The 18,446-nt window shown below is 42.2% G+C and overlaps 2 protein-coding genes across 4 annotated transcripts; both read left to right on the top strand.

Moving 5' to 3' along the window:
* Nucleotides 1–145: 145 nt before the first annotated feature.
* pyroxd1 (pyridine nucleotide-disulphide oxidoreductase domain 1) lies at nt 146–4,997 on the top strand. 2 transcript variants are annotated; one of them, XM_029163039.3, is made up of 13 exons: nt 146–462; nt 567–647; nt 783–902; nt 1,179–1,307; nt 1,395–1,468; nt 1,589–1,788; nt 1,883–1,980; nt 2,096–2,198; nt 2,293–2,405; nt 3,274–3,396; nt 3,624–3,761; nt 3,896–3,985; nt 4,202–4,997. In XM_029163039.3, exons 1-13 carry the CDS (start codon nt 385–387, stop codon nt 4,358–4,360), a joined length of 1,506 nt encoding a protein of 501 aa, XP_029018872.1. In that variant the 5' UTR covers nt 146–384; the 3' UTR covers nt 4,361–4,997. The 2 variants fall into 2 exon arrangements, with proteins under 2 accessions (XP_029018872.1, XP_029018871.1); XM_029163038.3 differs by having other exon boundaries at nt 2,290–2,405.
* A 1,412-nt stretch (nt 4,998–6,409) lies between these two features.
* etnk1 (ethanolamine kinase 1) lies at nt 6,410–17,677 on the top strand. 2 transcript variants are annotated; one of them, XM_029163040.3, is made up of 8 exons: nt 6,419–6,718; nt 8,127–8,386; nt 8,558–8,698; nt 9,667–9,809; nt 14,167–14,250; nt 14,327–14,487; nt 15,067–15,140; nt 15,354–17,677. In XM_029163040.3, exons 1-8 carry the CDS (start codon nt 6,572–6,574, stop codon nt 15,424–15,426), a joined length of 1,083 nt encoding a protein of 360 aa, XP_029018873.1. In that variant the 5' UTR covers nt 6,419–6,571; the 3' UTR covers nt 15,427–17,677. The 2 variants fall into 2 exon arrangements, with proteins under 2 accessions (XP_029018875.1, XP_029018873.1); XM_029163042.3 differs by lacking the exons at nt 14,167–14,250; nt 14,327–14,487; nt 15,067–15,140; nt 15,354–17,677 and adding an exon at nt 9,884–11,119 and having other exon boundaries at nt 6,410–6,718.
* The last annotated feature ends 769 nt before the right edge of the window (nt 17,678–18,446 follow it).

Genomic DNA, 18,446 nt, shown 5'->3' with positions numbered 1-18,446 from the left:
ATATTGAATAGCTCTATATTTCAAAATTTTGTTTTTTAATAAAGGCTCGTGCCTCAATTTAATAATTAATAATTATAATATCTGTGGCTCGTGCTCCTTGCACCGCACCTTCTCCTATCGCTTGCCGTAGCAATTTGTCAACACGGAAATGACGTCATTTAAGCTAGCCCTTTATCGTGCGCTAAATACGGACTGTTTAGGCTGCTATCAAACGCAACGACACTGTTGCCTATTAATACATACGTTTCAGTTTCGTCAGCGCTTCCATTATAAAAAAAGACATGAAAGAGTAATAATTAAATTATTACACCACATGCTCTAAAGATCAATGCGCGGCAGCACATGTTGGCTAGTATTCGTTAGCTTTGTTGCTTTTAGAAAGGAATGGCATGTAAAAAAGAGAAAACATTTCAGTTTGTTATTGTTGGAGGTGGCATCGCCGGCGTGACGTGTGTTGAGCAGGTGATTATGAGCTGATTAATTAGAGTTGTACGTAACAAGCTATGTCCAGAAACACCACGTATGCATTATAGAAGCTTGCCATAACCCTTGATCTGCTTTCATAGCTGTCATCACAAATTCCGTCTGCTGGCGTGGCTCTGATTACTGCGGGTCCCCACATCAAGGCTGTGACCAACTATAAACAGGTGGTTATAATTGTGATGCTAATAACTGTTTCTGCTTAACACTTCTTGCGCAACAACCAGCACACTGTCTTGTGAAATGGTCCTAAATGATCGCCAGGAATTGAATCTGTGGTCGTATATTGTCTTTTTGTAAAGGTGTCGAGGACCCTGGAGGAGTTTAACGTCGAGGAGCGACCATCCAGTGTTCTGGAGGAGAAGTTTCCCAACCTCACTGTTATCCACTCTGCTGTCAAATCACTAAACACGCAGTCACATGTAAGCTGCGGTGTATTCTATCATAGGAAGTGTTTGCAAAAAGAGATTTTGTATGTTATCCTTGATGTGTTTAGAAAGAATAATCAGATATTTCTGTTTTCTACTGTTCTGGCGCCGTCTTGTGGACACAATCATACAACCATTGCATGAGCAAAGTGATGCCAGCAATCTACATAATTAAACCAATTTCTGCAAAAGTGAACAAGCTAATTACATTTTTTTACTTTCTGAGAAAGCTAATCAGTCATTTCCAGGAATTCTACCTTTTCTTCCCAGACTGTAGAAACTGCAGATGGTCGTGTTTTTGGTTATAAGAAGCTGTGTATCTGCAGTGGAGGCAGACCCAAACTTCTAACCCAAGACAACCCATACGTGCTGGGAATACGAGACACTGACAGTGCCAAGGTACCACACACACACACCTTTTGGATTCTGTTAGCTCAAGTCTGATATTCCTAATGTACTTCCTAAATTCTCACATTTGCGTTTTAGGTGTTTCAGAAGCAGTTATCAAATGCAAAGAGAATCGTTATTGTTGGAAATGGAGGGATTGCCTTGGAGTTAGTGTGAGTCAGCTTTAACTAAAAGAGTCAGATGTGCATTTCAGTTACAAGGTGTGACATTTTAGGGCAGTGTTAAATTGATTTTTATTCAGTCTTTCAGTTTATTACATGTGCACTGTGCAGATATGAGGTGGAGGGTTGTGAGGTGATCTGGGCTGTGAAGGACAAGGCCATAGGAAACACCTTCTTTGATGCAGGAGCAGCACAATTCCTCATCCCATCATTAGAATCTAACAAATCAGAGAGGGCTGCTCCCTGTAAGAGGCCTCGATACACAACGGAGGAAGCAGCAGCAGCTGGAGCATTACAAACATTTACTGCAGGTCTGGTTTTACTTCATGGCCCATGGAGGCTTTCTGTTATTTATTTTTCTGGAGATATACAGTATGTTACGTTTTTCGTTTTTTCTATTCACAGATAGGCATTTACAAAGACAGGGATCGGGTGTAACAGAACCTGGCAGCGCCCTTGGTCCAGACTGGCATGAAGGAATAGTCCTCAGAGGAGCAGAGCAAGTAGGACATCCCTTCAAGAAAGCAGGCCAGCTTTTCTGTGGGAAAACATTTTGTCATGTTACCTGCACTCTCTCTCACTCTCCTGAGTCTCCTCTCTCTGCTGGTGCTTGCTCAGGTGTCCCGCAGAGTTTCTGTGGAATATGAATGCGAGGTTGAAAAGATCTTCACCTCCGAGGAGCTGCTCAATTCCCCACAGCAAACACTCAGACCTGAGAATGGTGAGAACTAGATTTGCTTCTCACACTCAATCGCTGACTCTTGTTGTTTTTATCTCCTTTTTTTATTCCTCCACCTTTCTTCCCCTTTCAGTAGGCACCTGGCCAGTTTACATCCAGCTGAGCAACGGGCAGACATTTGGCTGCGATTTTGTTGTCAGCGCGATCGGTGTCGTGCCAAATACTGAGCCGTTTCTCCATGGCAACAGTGTAAGTGGCCAAGTGGACAAGCTCCCACAGCCAATTATGGATAAAACTGCTGGGTAATGCTTTGAAATGTCCTGACAAGAAAGTAGTGGTGCAATAAGAGTCCCTGTCTGTGTCTGTAAGGTGAAGGCCGAGGTCCAGGGCCTGATTACTGATTAACAATAAGACAGCATTCTATGAATTTCTCAGCAGTTTATGGCTCATTTATTACATATAACAAGAAGATGTATCCTTTTTTACACAAAGAGAGAAACAAGTGCGATCTGTGTGATTTCTAACTTTAGAAACACTTTACTACTAAATCCTTCTCCTCAGTCAAATAGAACGGATATTGTGGCTCAGGCTGTTCAGCCTGCTTACTGACAGTAATGTGCTACTGGGAAAGTCCAGGGCCATTTTTAAAAACTCATGAACAATTGCAGATGACATAAGCAAAATGCAGTTTTCTGTGCTGGTGACCTTTTCTCTAAATCTTTGAGAATTATTTATCAAAGAAAAATACTCAGCAGACGTTGAACAACCCTGTGAGCAAACTGTTACCACATTAAAGCCAGATAGATGGAAAAGAAACCTCCTAGGCTGTAAAAGTTTGTCATGTGTTTTTGCAATTTACTTGTCATGTTTGGAATGTTATATGTTGTTAAAAAAAACTTGTTGCTCTTATCTATGAAGACTTCCTTGAGTAAGATGACATCACTCAAAAGGCGCCTGCCTGGTTTTCAGGCAGTGGAAAGTTACTGTACATAGAGCAGATTTTATAGTATCATATCACTGTTTTACTCTGTCATGACTGTTATCTAAAAAACATAATCACAAGTTTGTTCTTGGGAGTGAACTCCTCTTTCAATTGTGCGTACTTGTGCTTGTACAGTTTGCAGTAGCTGACGATGCTGGCCTGAAAGTGGACGACCACATGGTGACGTCGGAGCCAGATGTCTATGCTGCGGGGGACGTGTGCACTGCATGCTGGGAGCTCAGCTCACTGTGGCAGCAGGTGAACTGATGAGCAGTTGTTTCAGTTTCCACTGACATTGCATCTTCAAAAGAACTGCAGTACAAATGACACAGCAATACTGTTTTGCCTTCAGGGACAAAAACAGTATAGGAAACTGCAATTTCATTATAAATGTAAATCCAAACATATCTGCCGTAATAGTTGAGACTCAATAAAGTTACTCACACAGTTAGGTCAAATTGTGAAACGATTTGTGTTATGTGCAGATGCGTTTGTGGACGCAGGCCCGTCAGATGGGCTGGTACGCGGGCCGCTGCATGGCTGCACACGTCCTGTCAGAAACAATAGAACTGGACTTCTGCTTCGAACTCTTCTCGCATATCACGAAATTCTTCAACTACAAGGTCCGTGCCTAAATATTAACCAACGTTAATAATTTACTGCCGATATTACAACTGTTTTCCATTACTTTCAAGATCATTCCAAAGAGCTAGTCGGTGTGTCACAACTTCCTGTTCTCTCTGGTTTCATTCCACAGGTGGTCCTGCTGGGGAAGTTTAATGCACAGGGCCTCGGGCCCGACCATGAGCTGCTTGTTCGCTGCACCAAAGGCCAGGAGTATGTCAAGGTGATACCTAGCACGTCTGGAGTGGACGGCCACTGTTGCATGCTGACTGTTCTCCTCCTTTGTGGTTAATTAATTTCTCCATTCACTGACACAAAACCAGATGAATGAATAATATCTTACTTTTCTCACATGCAATGAACTCTGACGTACATACAACCAGTTTTTCTCGTTTTTTAGGGATTTTTATGTCATTGCGGTCTTGACTCTTTGTTCCAGGTTGTTCTCAGTGGAGGTAAGATGGTGGGAGCGGTGCTGATTGGAGAAACAGACCTCGAAGAGACATTTGAGAACTTAATCCTCAACCAGATGGATCTGACACCGTACGGAGAGGAGTTGCTCAACCCCAACATTGACATAGAGGACTACTTTGACTGACCACCAGGGATGTGAGCAGCACTTCAGTCAGTGTTGAGCACAGCAAACTAAAAAGGTCATGCAAAGCAGAGGACGCTAATGAAGAAGTCATGGTTCATGGCCCAAGTTAATGGGTTGTGGGATTTCTTTTTTTAAAGTTTAGCCTAGTTCTTATAATTTTCTCTGGTAAATCAGGCAGTTCTATTTTGAAATAAAAAAATAGGTGCATTACCTTTGTGACATTCAAGGTTGTCATTAGTTGTTTTTTGAATGCAAATCATAGAATCATAGCCAAAACAGCAGTAGGCTGTGAGCTAAATGAGTTTTTGTCATAATAACCCACTGTTTTCATTGGCAGACATTTTATTTTTACTAAGAAGAATGTAACATGTACTGTGATCACTTGTTGCTATGTTGTCTTAGTATGAAATTTGATCAGGGATCACTAAGCAGCCACTGCAGCTCCTTCTGTGCCTCAGTGAGGATTATAACAATAGACATTATCAAGCTGGAAAAATATAGTATGTTGTTGAAATGTCTGTGGGGACTTAGCTAGTTCACATTTTTAAGGAAAGACAATCATTCGTTCTTTCTTTCGTATCTCAAATGAAAATATTTTTCCCGGATGAAGAGTTTATTGACTAAACGATGGAAACCATGCATTTCCATTTTCTTGCTGGCTTATATATAAAAATGTTTATTTTCCCCTGGGGCGATGAATTACCACCGATTCCATTCTCCCAGGTTTACCTGTGTGGGTGGCGGATGGGGCGTTGTTTACAAGGGTGAGTCAACACTGGACAGATTTGCACATGCATCAAGGTAAAATTCCAATCCCTGCTGAATATGGAAACTGCTAGAATAGAGGGCAGGACAAACGGTGCCATGCGATCCCATAAACTCTTGTATAACTTGTTACCAAGCAACAAGTCCAATCTGGCATAGACTGTATGCCACGTAGAGTGGGTATTACTACGCTTGGTACCACACATGCAATGAATATTTTGATATTTACAGGGGCTAAGCCTCTGACTGAACTTTCCTGTACTATATTTTATAAATAAGGCCCATTTCAATCCAAAGCTGATGAAGGCCTTCAGGTTTTACCCAGAAGATCTCACAACATCCAAGTCTAGAATTTGCACTTTGACCATGTCGTAGAAACTTAAGCTCAGCCCATTTTAAGCACAAGCCTCAAGGCCATTGCATTAGATTGTGTTCACTAAAAGAACATTTCCTGTTTTGATCAGTATATGTTCATCTATAACCTAGCTGTAGGTCTAGAATCAGTAGGAGTCATACAGCAGGCCCTTACTGAACATTTATGTCGTGTTTCACTGCTTGGTATGCTACAGCAAAACTATCTTAGAATCTAAGAAGAGGATGCAACTGCAGTGCCAGTAATGATGCGCTAATATTTTGAGGTTTGAAATAACAAAGAAGGAAGAGAAACTCAGTCTATTTGTGTGCTGGCAGAGACTGATTAGATTGGTGTATTTTTGAGTCTGTTATAAGATCCCTGTGTTTTAATGCATTGGTTAGATTCAGTTCGGGTGATAAACGCTCATGCTGTACTAATCCTGTTTTCTAACTAATTTATTACAGATTTACATGCGATTTTTCTTTTGTTTTGGATTAACTTGAGTTAAAGTGGATTAATCCCCTCCATGTCAGACGACACGCCTTCGCAACACTGACATTTAAAACCACCAGACTTGACACAAAGCTCACTTCATTCAGGCTGATTACGGATGTGACGTCAGCGCATAGTCAGTTACAACTGCAGAAGATGCACGTTTGCTGATATTCACCAAGGAGCACCGACTTGGCTACCATTAAGAATTCAAGCCTAATACCCTTTATTTGAACATTTGTTTCAAACAATGTTATATGTTTGTACTTTTGTTTGTGGGTGCTATTTGGCTTTAAATAAAAATTATTCTTTCCTATATATTCGCTTAATAAAAGTGTTTAAATTGTTAGGCACCGCCGACGGTGTACGCTAACACGGGAACATGCGCTTCCAGTGAGTCATACGATTTACCGGCATGCACCGGGAGACCTCTTTTTTCATGTGGGTGGGATTTTTTGAGAGGCGTTGCCGAGAAGCCCGAGAACTCAAGATTATATACGCAGCAGTCAGAAGCGGCTTAATACATTGCGCATTTCGTCGCTGCGTGCACTACTACGACTGTCAAAGCGTAACAAAATTTTGCAATTAAAAATTCAGCCATGGCCAACTACATTCACGTACCCGACGAGGCTCCCGCTGTGCCCAAAATAGACGTGACCGTTGACGAGAACGATTACAGAGCCGATGCGTTGAAGCTAATCAAGGAGCTGAGACCCAACTGGAAGCCGTCAGAGGTCAAAATTAAGGTGCCGTTATTTTATCATATCTCTATAAATGTTGCTTACTGTACAACTAGTCTTTTGCTTTTTATCTACAGTTAATATGCGAAATATTAGCTGGCAAGGTGTGTTTATAAAAACGTTAGCCGTCGGTGAAAAATTAGCCAGCTACGTTTAATTCATTTTAGAAGGAAATGTCACGCGAACGTGACGTTTTAGTGGCATAGAGACATCGCGCGCGCTTGAAGTGTCACTTTAAAATGACTACCAGCGCAGCCTTACGCCGCCGTAGCTCCCCTGGCTATGCCCCACAGCTCGAGAGACGACCGTACATTATTGTTAATGTGCTTTTTATTGCATCCGCGTCAGCTGAGCTTGTGACCAGACGGCGGGAGTCTGTCGTCGACAGTGAAGCATCTTGCTAAGCCAAAGATGCGGGCTCGCATGCGTCGATGCAACGATGCTAAACATCGGCTAGTCGTTACGTAAAGGAAAGCCTCGGGGCTGTTACGTGGGGCTGTTACGTGGGGCACCCCTGACCAAACACCTCGGGGTGTGACGCTCCTTGTCATCCCAGAGTACAGCCCCGCTACGCCCCAAAGACTCGATATGTGGAATTCGTGATGTAGTAGAGGTGTTATGTGCGGGTGTGACTCTTGTGGGGAAAAGCACAGAGGCCAGAGTGCAAATAACGTGTATTTGCATCAACCTTTTGCATACGTGACTTCATCTTATCCTGTGGATCTCTTGCTTGAGATGCCCAAGTCAAACCAGGCTTGTTTTACAATAATGCAAACCACACTGGAGACACCATGCCATCACTATACTATAGCATTCTAGGGTGCGATCTCAGAAAAGAATACGACTCTCAGACACAGTACAGCTCTCGATTTACAGCCCAGGCCGATTTTTTCCACTAACAGAACGGGGGTGTGGCTCAACTTCATACGCACGATGTGGATTGAAGCTGGTCACATGCTCTCTCCCACTGTTGCCTATGTTCATCAAAGAGAGCAAAGTGGGCTACTCAGCAAATGCCAGTCATGGCTCGCTAATGCAAAATAAAATTCCTCACGGTCTTGAAATGCTTAGTTTTAGAGCAAACAATTAGGGTCTGGTATGTTTGCACACGTCATCCAACAAAACCGTTCCACGTCCACAATAGACACTGTTCATGTAAAATCAATGCAGACACACCCAGACGTTCGCCGCGATCTTATTTCCTCCTCTCCTTGTTTTCTTCTTACTAGATCTTTACTAAACCTTTATAATGTAGGTTGGTAGGTCAGAAACGTGTGGTTTACAGTATATGTAAATAACGTATTTCGGGTGTCAGAGGAGATTCTCTGTGTTCTGGGTGACGGTTTAACTAACAGCATCACGTGAGTTCCACCCTGATTTACCTGTTGTCCGTGTTTGCCTTTTGTTGCCACAGTTTTTCACAGATGGAATAACCAATAAGCTACTGGGCTGCTATGTGGGAACAGTCATGCAGGATGTGGTTCTGGTCCGTATTTATGGCAACAAGACGGAGCTGTTGGTCGATCGGGAAAACGAGGTGAAGAGTTTCAGGGTACTGCATGAACACCGATGTGCCCCACGCCTTTACTGCACCTTCAACAACGGCCTGTGCTACGAGTTTCTGCAAGGAACTGCACTGGAACCCAAACACATTCGCAGTCCACCAGTTTTCAGGTAAAGTACAAACTAAGCATGATGCTCTCACAAAGTCACTTAAATCGTGTCATGTTGGCCTACCTTATATGACTATTTACCCTTTTTGATTAAAGTGTTTGGCCTTGTTCCATATTGTTGCCTAGTGCTCTAATCTTCCTCTTCTCATTTTTTATCCTGTCAACCCTGCAGGCTCATTGCCAGGCAACTGGCTAAATACCATGCGATCCATGCCCATAATGGCTGGGTGCCCAAGTCAGACCTGTGGCTGAAGATGGGCAAGTACTTTGCTCTCATCCCCAAGTACTTTGAGGACCCTGATCAGAACAATAGGTAAGGACACATTAGAGACTGGTTGAGGTGCTTAAATGACATCTAACAATGTTGATTTTGAGCAGCCACTGCCTTAGTTTTCAGTTGCCTCCACGTGGCACAATGACAACATATGATCTTATCAATGAGTCACAAATGATTTAAACAATCAACTACAGTGTCACAACATACAGGACGAGTATTATCAGCTCACAGTATTATCAGTACATGCCTCACATAATGAGGAAGTACAAAGCATAAAGCCTTTATGAGCAGTTGTGACATCACTCTAAATGGAATATTTTGACCTGTCATAATTGAGCCAGAGACACTCTCATGCTTTCCTATATATATATATATATATTATATATAGATATAAAGCATATCTAATCTTTAAATTTTGAAAATTCTGAGATGCATTACTGGCTGAATAAATCAAAGTCTATATAAGTTTCCATTCGTTCGACACTGAGTAGCAAATTGGGTGTTGATTATCATAGACTCACACTATTGGCAACATGAAGTGTTGATTATTTAAGTGTGTTGGCAGGAAGAGCTACCTTTTTATGGATATTGGTACCTGGAAAGAAAAGCAAACATTGACTTTTACAGTTGTTGAGATCCACGGTAGCCGCCCCATATTGTAATGCTGGTATTGTAAGAAATGCTGATCAACAAAACATTGCAACACCCACGGTATCTCTAGATTTTTGAATGTTATATCAATAACAAATGGGTGGAGAGCATAAAAGCAGTGGGACAAAGTTTTGTTTTTTTATTTTAATCGTCTGTGCAGTGCTGACGAGAATACACATGGTTCCCCTTTTCCTGCTTTTTTTTGTTTTTTTAATGTCAGATTTTATGTTTAATGTCACCACTCACTTTCAGGTTCCCTTATTCTTAATTTACTTCTGCATGTTTTTCCATTAATATTCAAATGTCCCAGCTCTTCTGAATACTCTCATCCCTTTTTGATTGCGCCCCATCAGGTTAGGCACGGAGGTGCCCAGCCCACAGTGCCTCCGTGAAGAGCTGGTGTGGCTCCAGCAGAGCTTGTCTGTGCTGGGTTCCCCCGTAGTCCTCTGCCACAATGACCTGCTATGCAAAAATATCATCTTCAACGAGGCAGCGGGTGAGTATAAACTGCACAAGTGTAGTCATGGACATTACTGGATGACTGATTGTGTTGATGTGTGATTTGCATAGGTTCCTACACCAAGGTAGGATTGCATTACGTGCTCTACCTCCGAGCTAGTCAAGTGCTTTCTCGTTGTCAGCATTTGCAGTGGACTACAGGCATAGAACTAGAACAGTCAGATATGACAGTCCAGATGTTAAGATTTCTAGCTAAAATACTTATTTACAATAAGCTAAATGCATCAGACTTGTCATCATATAGTCAGACTATATTATGTTTTCCCTTTTTACAAAATATTCTAAAAATAAATTAAAGTATTGCTAACTCTTTATAGATAATTTCAAATTATGGTCTTTTTATTAAATTAGCCTAAAATAAAATTGTAGTTTTTGTCTGACACGTCATTCTAGTTCTTTGCTAAAAACATACACCACACCCACAGTTATCAGCATGAACAAACAGTGCCATTACATCTTACCACCTATTGAGATGCAGTTTTGTTGACGACACATGTTTTTGGTGCTTTAGCCATATTGCACTTTTATATGATGGTATCAGTGCAAAGCAGCATAATTTCATTTCCTCTACATGTCTTTACTTTTCAATCAGTCATACGAAATAACAGCAGGCTTAAAGGATGTGAGAGGATAAGCAAGGGAAGAGAAGATGGCACAGGGTTTTTATGTGTGTGGGGTGGGGATGTTTAAGGGAGGGTTTAAGAGTTGTCAGCCCCCTCGTCTGTTTGTGACGAGGGGCGAGGCCCTTCTCACAGGTCCTTGTGTCTAGCCTTTCTCCCCTAGGAATGACAGCCGAGGCTGTGGCTGCCGTACGCCGCCCTGCCCAGGGGAGGCAATGGAGAGAGACAAACCGCACGCGCAGTCGGCTCTGAGGGCCCTCACGTAGTCCTCTCAGGCTAATCGGGATGCGTTCATGGCAGCAGTAGGAGCCACGTACCTACCTATCACTCTCCAACGCTACTCCACTGCCACCAGTTGTCTCTGACATGTTACTGTTAGGCTATTTAAGATTCTGGTTATTACACAACTGTTTCTTATGGCGCCAGCAAAATGCCTTAAACATATAGTTGCTGCTCCACACTTTCCACACTCAGCAGCCATTTTGATGTCGGGGAGGTCGTTAAAAATGGAAAGGAAAGTTCCTGTGATATTCTGTATTCTTTGAGTCGTCAACAAATCCCCAAAATGTATTTGCTTGTGTTGCCCCCAATGCAATGAATAGTCACAAATGCATGTGTTTTAATATGCAGATCAACTAGACTTGAATAAATTAAAATTTCACCCCTGGTTGTGCAACATTGTGCTTAATTAAGTGCAGTGCCGAAAGAAATTAATAAGCTTAATATATGCTATGTGCTTTTTCTTTCTTTTTTTTGTTTTTAATGCAGCAGGCTACATTCAGTCTGGTGTGAGTCAGACTAACAATTTGTTTGTTTTCCATCTTCTCATGGGATTTGTTGACATTAATAATATTGAATATCATCAGCCCATATTTTCTAAGCAGAAACATAGTTCTGCAAAAATGCAGGGGACAAGCTTTAGCCAGAGCTCACAGGTAAGAAGTGTCTAAGTCCACGCAGAGCCGTAGAGACTAATTGATGGAGTGCAGCGTTTTACGCAAGCGCTTATTAATGTAGCAGGTCAGGAAGGATAATTGCCTACTCTCAAACTCATGGGGAAACTCGCCCCTGTGGAGCATTTATACCTTTGATGAAGGCAGAGAACAAAGTTACGCAAGATTAAGTTTATGTAGAGCCCTGGAACATACAGGCAAGGCTCGGCATGTTGGCAGAAATATGTATGTTATAAGTAACATGAAAGAGATTACTGTTTGGAAGTAATAAGATCCCCCTCCCAATGCAGGGGCCCCCGAACCTGGTTCCCGAGGCCCACTGCTCCTTCCTAGAAATAGCTATATTTTATATTCCTCCACTGCTGAATTTTGGAATGCATGCCTAAGTGTAATTGCATACAGAAAGCCTTAACAATGGATACACTTCAAGTAGTGGCACCTTTATACGCTCCTCCAGCAATAATTTCTGCATTTCTGACATGGACAAGTGCTGTCCTTTCAATCTTTTGTTCTTTGACCCTCTTTTTTGGCGAACTGAAAAGAGAGTGAGCATGAAACGAAACTGAGCAGATACCACGCTGCTTCCTGTCGCCTTTTTTTTTTTTTTTTTTTTTTTTTTCTTTCGGCTGTAGCTGCTGAGTGGAAACTAATTGTCTGCCAAGCACAACAGCAGAGAAACCACCACTTCCTGTATTGATAACCCGAATCAGAAATACAGCATTATACAGTTAAAAGTATCTCAGCAGGTTTTCTTCTCTACTTGGTCTCCCACCTTTCCTTCACATGCTGCTGTGGTTTACCTGGGCATCTCGCTTTACTCACATATTTATATAAAAAAATCTTCATATAATCAACTATCAGTCCCAAGTACCACGCGACCTGCAGCTTAGCAGCCAGCAGGAAGCCTCATAAAGATCCTCTCATCTGCCGAAGCAGCAGAGGCGTCACGCTGTAGGACTCGTCGTAGGCCAATGGGGAGGCAGCGTTTAAAGGGGAGTGTGGCGAGAAGGTGGAAGTGAGGTTGCACGCTGTAGGGGGAGGGGAAAAAAACGCAAATGAGTGGAGTGGAAGCCTGGCAGCGGGCCTGATGTTTCGACTCGTGGGAGCAAGAGTGGATAAAAGACATTTGTGTCAGTGAGAGAGTGAGCATGTGTGAAAGATGTGTTTGCCCCAACCTTTTCATCTGCTGCACAGGGGGGCTATAGCCACTGACCGGAGGTGTTCAGTTGTGTCCCGCTAGGACCTACACGCCGGCTGGTAACCCACCTCAACGTGTCTTTTTAGTCCAAGTTTGTTTTTGTTTTTGTTTTTTTTTTAGTCCAGCACCACCTCAAAAAACAAATTGTACATGTGTAGGCTAAATAAGTGAAAACCAAAATAAACCCAAAGACATTTTATAAATGTATTTTGAATTGTAGATATTTTTGTTAAGGTTTCTGTAACTACTGGGCAGAAGTAAGAGTTTGTATTTTGAGCTCAACTTCTTCATTCATCTTCATTATTAATGCATATGTCTCATATTTTCGGTGCCTTCAAAATGGAGTCACACAGCAGCACATCCTTTGGCATTCCCTCTAAGTTTCTACTAATATTAGGAGACTATTATTATCATTTAAGTTTCATGTTTTTTTTATCAGTACTTAATAGATGCAAATGTTGAGAATGTATTTAACGTCTTAACTTCCTGTTAATGTGCTGTTTTGAGAGAGGGCATGTACTGAGCCGTGTGCTGCTGTACATTTATTTTGGCAGCTGCTTCTTCTCTCCAGACCTCAGCCGTGTCTCTTTGTGCCTGACTCTCTTCCTCCCTTTGTCTCTCTGCTTTCTTTTCATTTTCACCCTCTTTTCCGCACATCGACACATCCCTTTGAAACAAAACTGTGACTTGGCCGTTTTCCCCTCTCCTGTGCACATGTGTCCAATAAAAACATTCCCCGAGAAGCCGGCCGTGCTCCCGTTTCCCCTCAGACCTCTGCATGTGTTCCTCGTTTCACGTTTTATTCTGCTAATGTATCCCTACCCTCCTATTGGCTGATACTTCACTTCCCTTGGAAGTTGGCAGGTGAGACGTTTTGAACATGTGAGGGAAATGGCAAAACCAACATCCACATGCTAGTTCCTAAGACCTTTATTTTTCCTGGAGTGTAATGTCAGGAATCTTCCTTGGGGTAAATGTCCTGACAGGTCTGTAGTTTACTTTCTCACAGCTTGGCAAAAATCCAGAGAAGATCAAACAACTCAGGTTAATGATGCGTCAATTATGTGACTCTCATGTGTGCAGTGGGTTTTTAACAAGCTTACCACATAAACCAGCTATGTGTAGCACTGCAGGCTGCCCGGATAGTACATGGACCTACAGAAAGTAGCGCCACCCAGCCTTTTTTTTAGAGCTGGCTCTGTTCTTTCCCAGGAAGTCCATTTTATAAATTTATGCTTTGATTTTAGTTTTATCTCCTCACACTAAATCTAAACACATGCTGACCCTGATTTCTCTAAGACCTACCAGAATCTATTTCTAGGGTAATGTGTGTTTCTCTCACTTCATTACTTCATTCTGCCTCTCTCGTCTTTCTCTACAGTTTCCTTCCCTCAAAATGCAAACTCTTACTCCTTGCCCCAGAGGATGAGCTAGCTAGCCAGCCAAGTCAAGACAGACAGTTGCAAAGCCTTGACATTCTAAGTTATCAGAGGGAAACACAACATAATCATTTTATGTCTGCTGCCTGTGTCTCTGTCTAAAATATGTGGCTTTTCTTTCCAGGAAGTGTAAAGTTCATTGACTACGAATATGCAGGGTACAATTACCAAGCCTACGACATTGGGAACCATTTCAATGAGTTTGCTGGTAAGTGCTACTTCCCAAACGTGCTATGTGAGGTGTTTTGAAATATAAGTGTGTAACTCGAGTATTTGTGTTGCAGGTCTGAGTGAGGTGGATTATAGTTACTACCCAGAGCGGGGCTTTCAGCTGCAGTGGCTGCGCTCCTACCTGGAGGCCTACAAGGAGCACAAAGGCCAGGGCAGCGATGTGACTGACAGGGAGGTGGAAATTCTGTATGTCCAAGTCAACCAGTTTGCCCTGGTAAGCCCATACAGAGACAGAGATTTTGTTCCCCTCAGCACGTCTTGGTTTGTGTTGAGGGTAGCGAAGTATGATAAGAAGAAGTAGTTGGCAAAACAAAGTTTTTATCTGACCTGGACAGAATGGCTTTTTCAATAACAATCACTGTGAAGCGGTTCAGAAAGAGCAGCTGCAGAGGACAGGAGCGGTGCTGGGCCACATGCTTTGAGGTTGCCCTCTTGCTCAGTGTTTCGCCAGGAAATGTGAATGGTCGTTTGATGTGGGTGTGTGCCATTTAATGTGGGCATAAAACCTGTCCGACCTGCTCCGAATGTAAAACAAGGAAGATTGTCATGCGCCCCGGATGCAGCTCTCATGACAGGCTGTAAACGGCAAATGTTGGAGTGTGTGGAGTTGGAGCTGACGTTTGTCTGTGTCGACTATTTATTGGTGACACCGTAGATGTAGCTCAGGGGTTCATACATGCTCGAATGAGCCGTGTCGAAACAGGAGCAGCGTTTGATTGCAGACAGTGAGCATGTGCTAATCTTTTGTGTCTCTCTCCTTGTCTCTCTCTCTCCCTCTCCCTCCTTTGCCCAGGCATCTCATTTCTTTTGGGGACTCTGGGCTCTGATTCAGGCCAAGTTCTCCACCATTGACTTTGACTTCTTGGGGTAAGTAAACCAGGGAGCACACTTTTATCAATTTTACTTTGCCTAGCAAGGCAAATGTTATTCAAATGTTGAAGAACACAATGTTAAGTATTCCAATTGATATCATTTGTGTCACCGCAAAGCACAGTTTTTGTTTCTCGCTGGCGTCCTTTTCGCTAACATTTTAATCTTATCACTGACTCTGCCCTTCTCTGTGTGTCCTCACTCTCTCAGATACGCAGTGCTGCGCTTCAACCAGTACTTTAAGATGAAACTGGAGGTGGCTGCGCTGAGCTTACCGAAATAAAAGTCCCACCCACCCCCCATTCTTTTCCTCCTGCTATTCCTCCCCCTCCAGCCGGCCCTGCGCCTCACTGCAGGGCACCGTCTAGGGGATAATGTAGAGAAGAGTCAGGCTGAGAGTCTGTCCTGTTCAGTGCCTAGAGGTCTCCTCTAATGTCCTTAACTCTAAATAGACTAAATGGATCACAATCATCTACAGTCACACCATTGTTAACCAGGAAGTAGCTCAAATTTATTGTGTAGGTGTGTGGTGAAACCTGATATAATGTGAAACCTACTCATCTAAATTTATTGCTGTATTGATAATTCTAGTATCAACAGGATATTAACATGATATCAATTTATTGTATTTTAAGTGAGCAGTGGTGAAAGACTTTATTCACTGCGACATAGACTGTAAGCCATTCTGCACTAGGTAAGACCAAACCCCTCTATTGTTTGCTCCATAACAAGGAAAGTTTAGCAATCATCTTAAATAGTATAGAACACTGACGTTCAGTCCTGATTAGCCCAGGGCTGCGTGTTTTTTTTATTTATTTATGATTTGGTTTTCATTCAGAAATGTGTTGCACGGCCTCGCTGACTGTCAGACATATGAGGCTTTGTGGAAATTCACATTCAGCACCAAATGTTGATATGAGCGACTGTAGAAAAAGTGAAGTGGGTCAAGTTACACACATCTGGTTCTACACAAAAAAAAGTCTAATCAGGGTCAGCTGTCAGTGGGACCTGAGGAACAACACTGCCATCTGTTGGTAGCAATCAGTGGCTGCTGGTCATAACTTTTCTTGATATTCACATTGGACCTTGGAGTAAGTTAGTCGTTTCCAAAAGAGCTTTAGGAAGCCCGTGTACGAACTAAAACAGGTTGGTCTGCAGCAAGCCTACACCAAAGTGCTGACATCTGTTTTCTGCCTGTACATAACGCACCATTGTCAATGTAGCACAAAGAGAATTAACATTTAAATAGACTTAAACTTGTCAGTTACTATACATATCTGAAGGTTCAGGCTGACCTTCAGGAGTATACGGATGCCTCCTCCTGCAGCAGCAAGACTTGTGGGAGAAATTAGCATATTCTGCAAAGAATGTGAAAGTAATAATTTTGTTTCCTGGGAAATTTAAACAGGAATGTTACAAAAATGTGTTTGTGAAACGAGTTTTGTTTACTCCAACACAAATTGAAGTACAATGGTACTCTTTCACCAATAAGTGAAGAATGTGTTTCCTACATTCCCTCCTGGGAAAACATAAAATGTTGGTTTCATATTCCCACCGTCCCAGTCTGATTGTTCCCATTAAGCACAGAGTGAAGCCTCACCAGTGCTCAGAAAAGCACAAGTCTGCAAGGAAAGGAGTTCATAGTAGGTGTATATATCACATATAACTTAGATTACAAATATTTGGTCACATTTCTGAAAATATATCTTTTGGAGGACAGGCCTGTCAGAGTTGCGTGAGCTGAGTTTACAGTTCAGTGCCAGAAGTGTCAGGACACTGCGTGGTTGCTGAGGGGGAAGAGTGTTGGCGAACCACTTCAAACGCCCATAATGTTTTTTGTTTTTTTTAATAACAAATAAATTCTAAATCAGTGATGAAAGCTTATGCCATATAAATCCTTATAGATTTATAGAACTGACATACAGTAGGCTTTAATTTGCACAAATATGTCAGCACTCAAACATGCCCAACCTTGTAACAGATGGGCACAGATAAAGTTCTTAACTTGGAAGACGTCCCCAACACGATAATATGAGAATCTTAATATAAATTGTGCAAGTGAGCAACTTCTGTGATCCATTGGTGAATGAGGCCCATTGTTTGGTCAGGTGCCCCCTGATGTAAGACATTTGGAAAGCTCTGTGGAGGGACTGGACAGTCCACTCATGTAACACTCCTACACAGTACTAACCAAGGAGTCTCTGTTTGTTTTTTTGTTTGTTTTTTTTTAATGTGAACAGTTTTTGTAAACCTGTACCTGATGGAGAAACGGTTCTGTTACCGGTCGAGGTGTGTCGGACGAACGTCTTACGGGTCTGTGGAACATTCATTTCTGTGGGATGTTTAGTAAACAAATGTGACAATGTCTTTGCTTTCTCGTAAATGTGAATGAATGCACATAGTTGTTATTGATTTATTTTCCTGTTTTCTAAAACGTTGCATTAATACATACCGGGGATAAGAGGTGGAAGTAAAAAAACTGCATTTTTATTACTGTAAACATGCTTTAAAACAATAAAGTGTATTTACCCTAATGTGTCTATGTCTCTTTTATAATGTCTATAACATCAGACCTAGAAGAATCCTTCTAATGTAAGACCTCATATATGGACTTTCTCTTATTTGTAGAGTGACCAATCAACCTAGCACATGTTTTTGGACCGTGGGAGGAAGCCGGAGAACCCGGAGAGAACGCACGCAAACATGGGGAGAACATGCAAACTCCACACAGAAAGGCACCCTGTCCACCTCATGGACCCAGGACCAGCTGTGAGGCGACGGTGCTACCCACTGCACCATCCCCCCTTAAAATACATATTTATTAATATTATAAGCTTTTACTATGTGTTATTTGTGGAGTTGGCGCTATATAAATCTAACTTAATTTAAATTCAATTGAGAAACATGCCAGTACCGAAGGTGGCCACAAGATGGCATCACAACCCCAGGACAGGAAGCGCACAGGTTAAACCTGGCTCACCAGCTCCCCACGGCTACAAAAATAATCCAATTCAGCATTTATTGTTTGTGATAATGCTTATTAAAATAGAATTCTATATTTAAAAGAAGGGAACCTCATTAATATGCCTTGTGCTTAACCCATTAATTCAAAGCTAATAGGAAAATCCAGAATTTACTGAAGAATGCGGCACCCGGAGAAAGGCTTTGCAAAGTTTAAATTTAGCTTTAATGTCTTCTTTGAAACAATGAGCTTAAATTTGAAACCATATGGAACAGTGTTTGCTGCAACGGGGACAGAAGAAGATGAGGAGCGCGCAGGCTGGCCTCACACTCGGCTTTCCA

This window comes from Betta splendens, chromosome 9 (genome assembly GCF_900634795.4).
Source record: "Betta splendens chromosome 9, fBetSpl5.4, whole genome shotgun sequence".
NCBI classification, from domain to species: Eukaryota; Metazoa; Chordata; class Actinopteri; order Anabantiformes; family Osphronemidae; genus Betta; species Betta splendens.
Note: the sequence above shows the minus strand (reverse complement) of the source record. Positions and strands in the feature narration are given on the sequence as shown.

Coding starts and splice junctions, on each gene's coding strand:
- pyroxd1 (XM_029163038.3), top strand. CDS start 385: ATGGCATGTAAAAAAGAGAAAACATTTCAGTTTGTTATTGTTGGAGGT. Junction 2,406..3,273: donor CGTTTCTCCATGGCAACAGT/GTAAGTGGCCAA, acceptor GTGCTTGTACAG/TTTGCAGTAGCTGACGATGC. Junction 3,397..3,623: donor TCAGCTCACTGTGGCAGCAG/GTGAACTGATGA, acceptor TGTTATGTGCAG/ATGCGTTTGTGGACGCAGGC.
- etnk1 (XM_029163040.3), top strand. CDS start 6,572: ATGGCCAACTACATTCACGTACCCGACGAGGCTCCCGCTGTGCCCAAA. Junction 8,387..8,557: donor CGCAGTCCACCAGTTTTCAG/GTAAAGTACAAA, acceptor TCAACCCTGCAG/GCTCATTGCCAGGCAACTGG. Junction 8,699..9,666: donor GACCCTGATCAGAACAATAG/GTAAGGACACAT, acceptor GCGCCCCATCAG/GTTAGGCACGGAGGTGCCCA.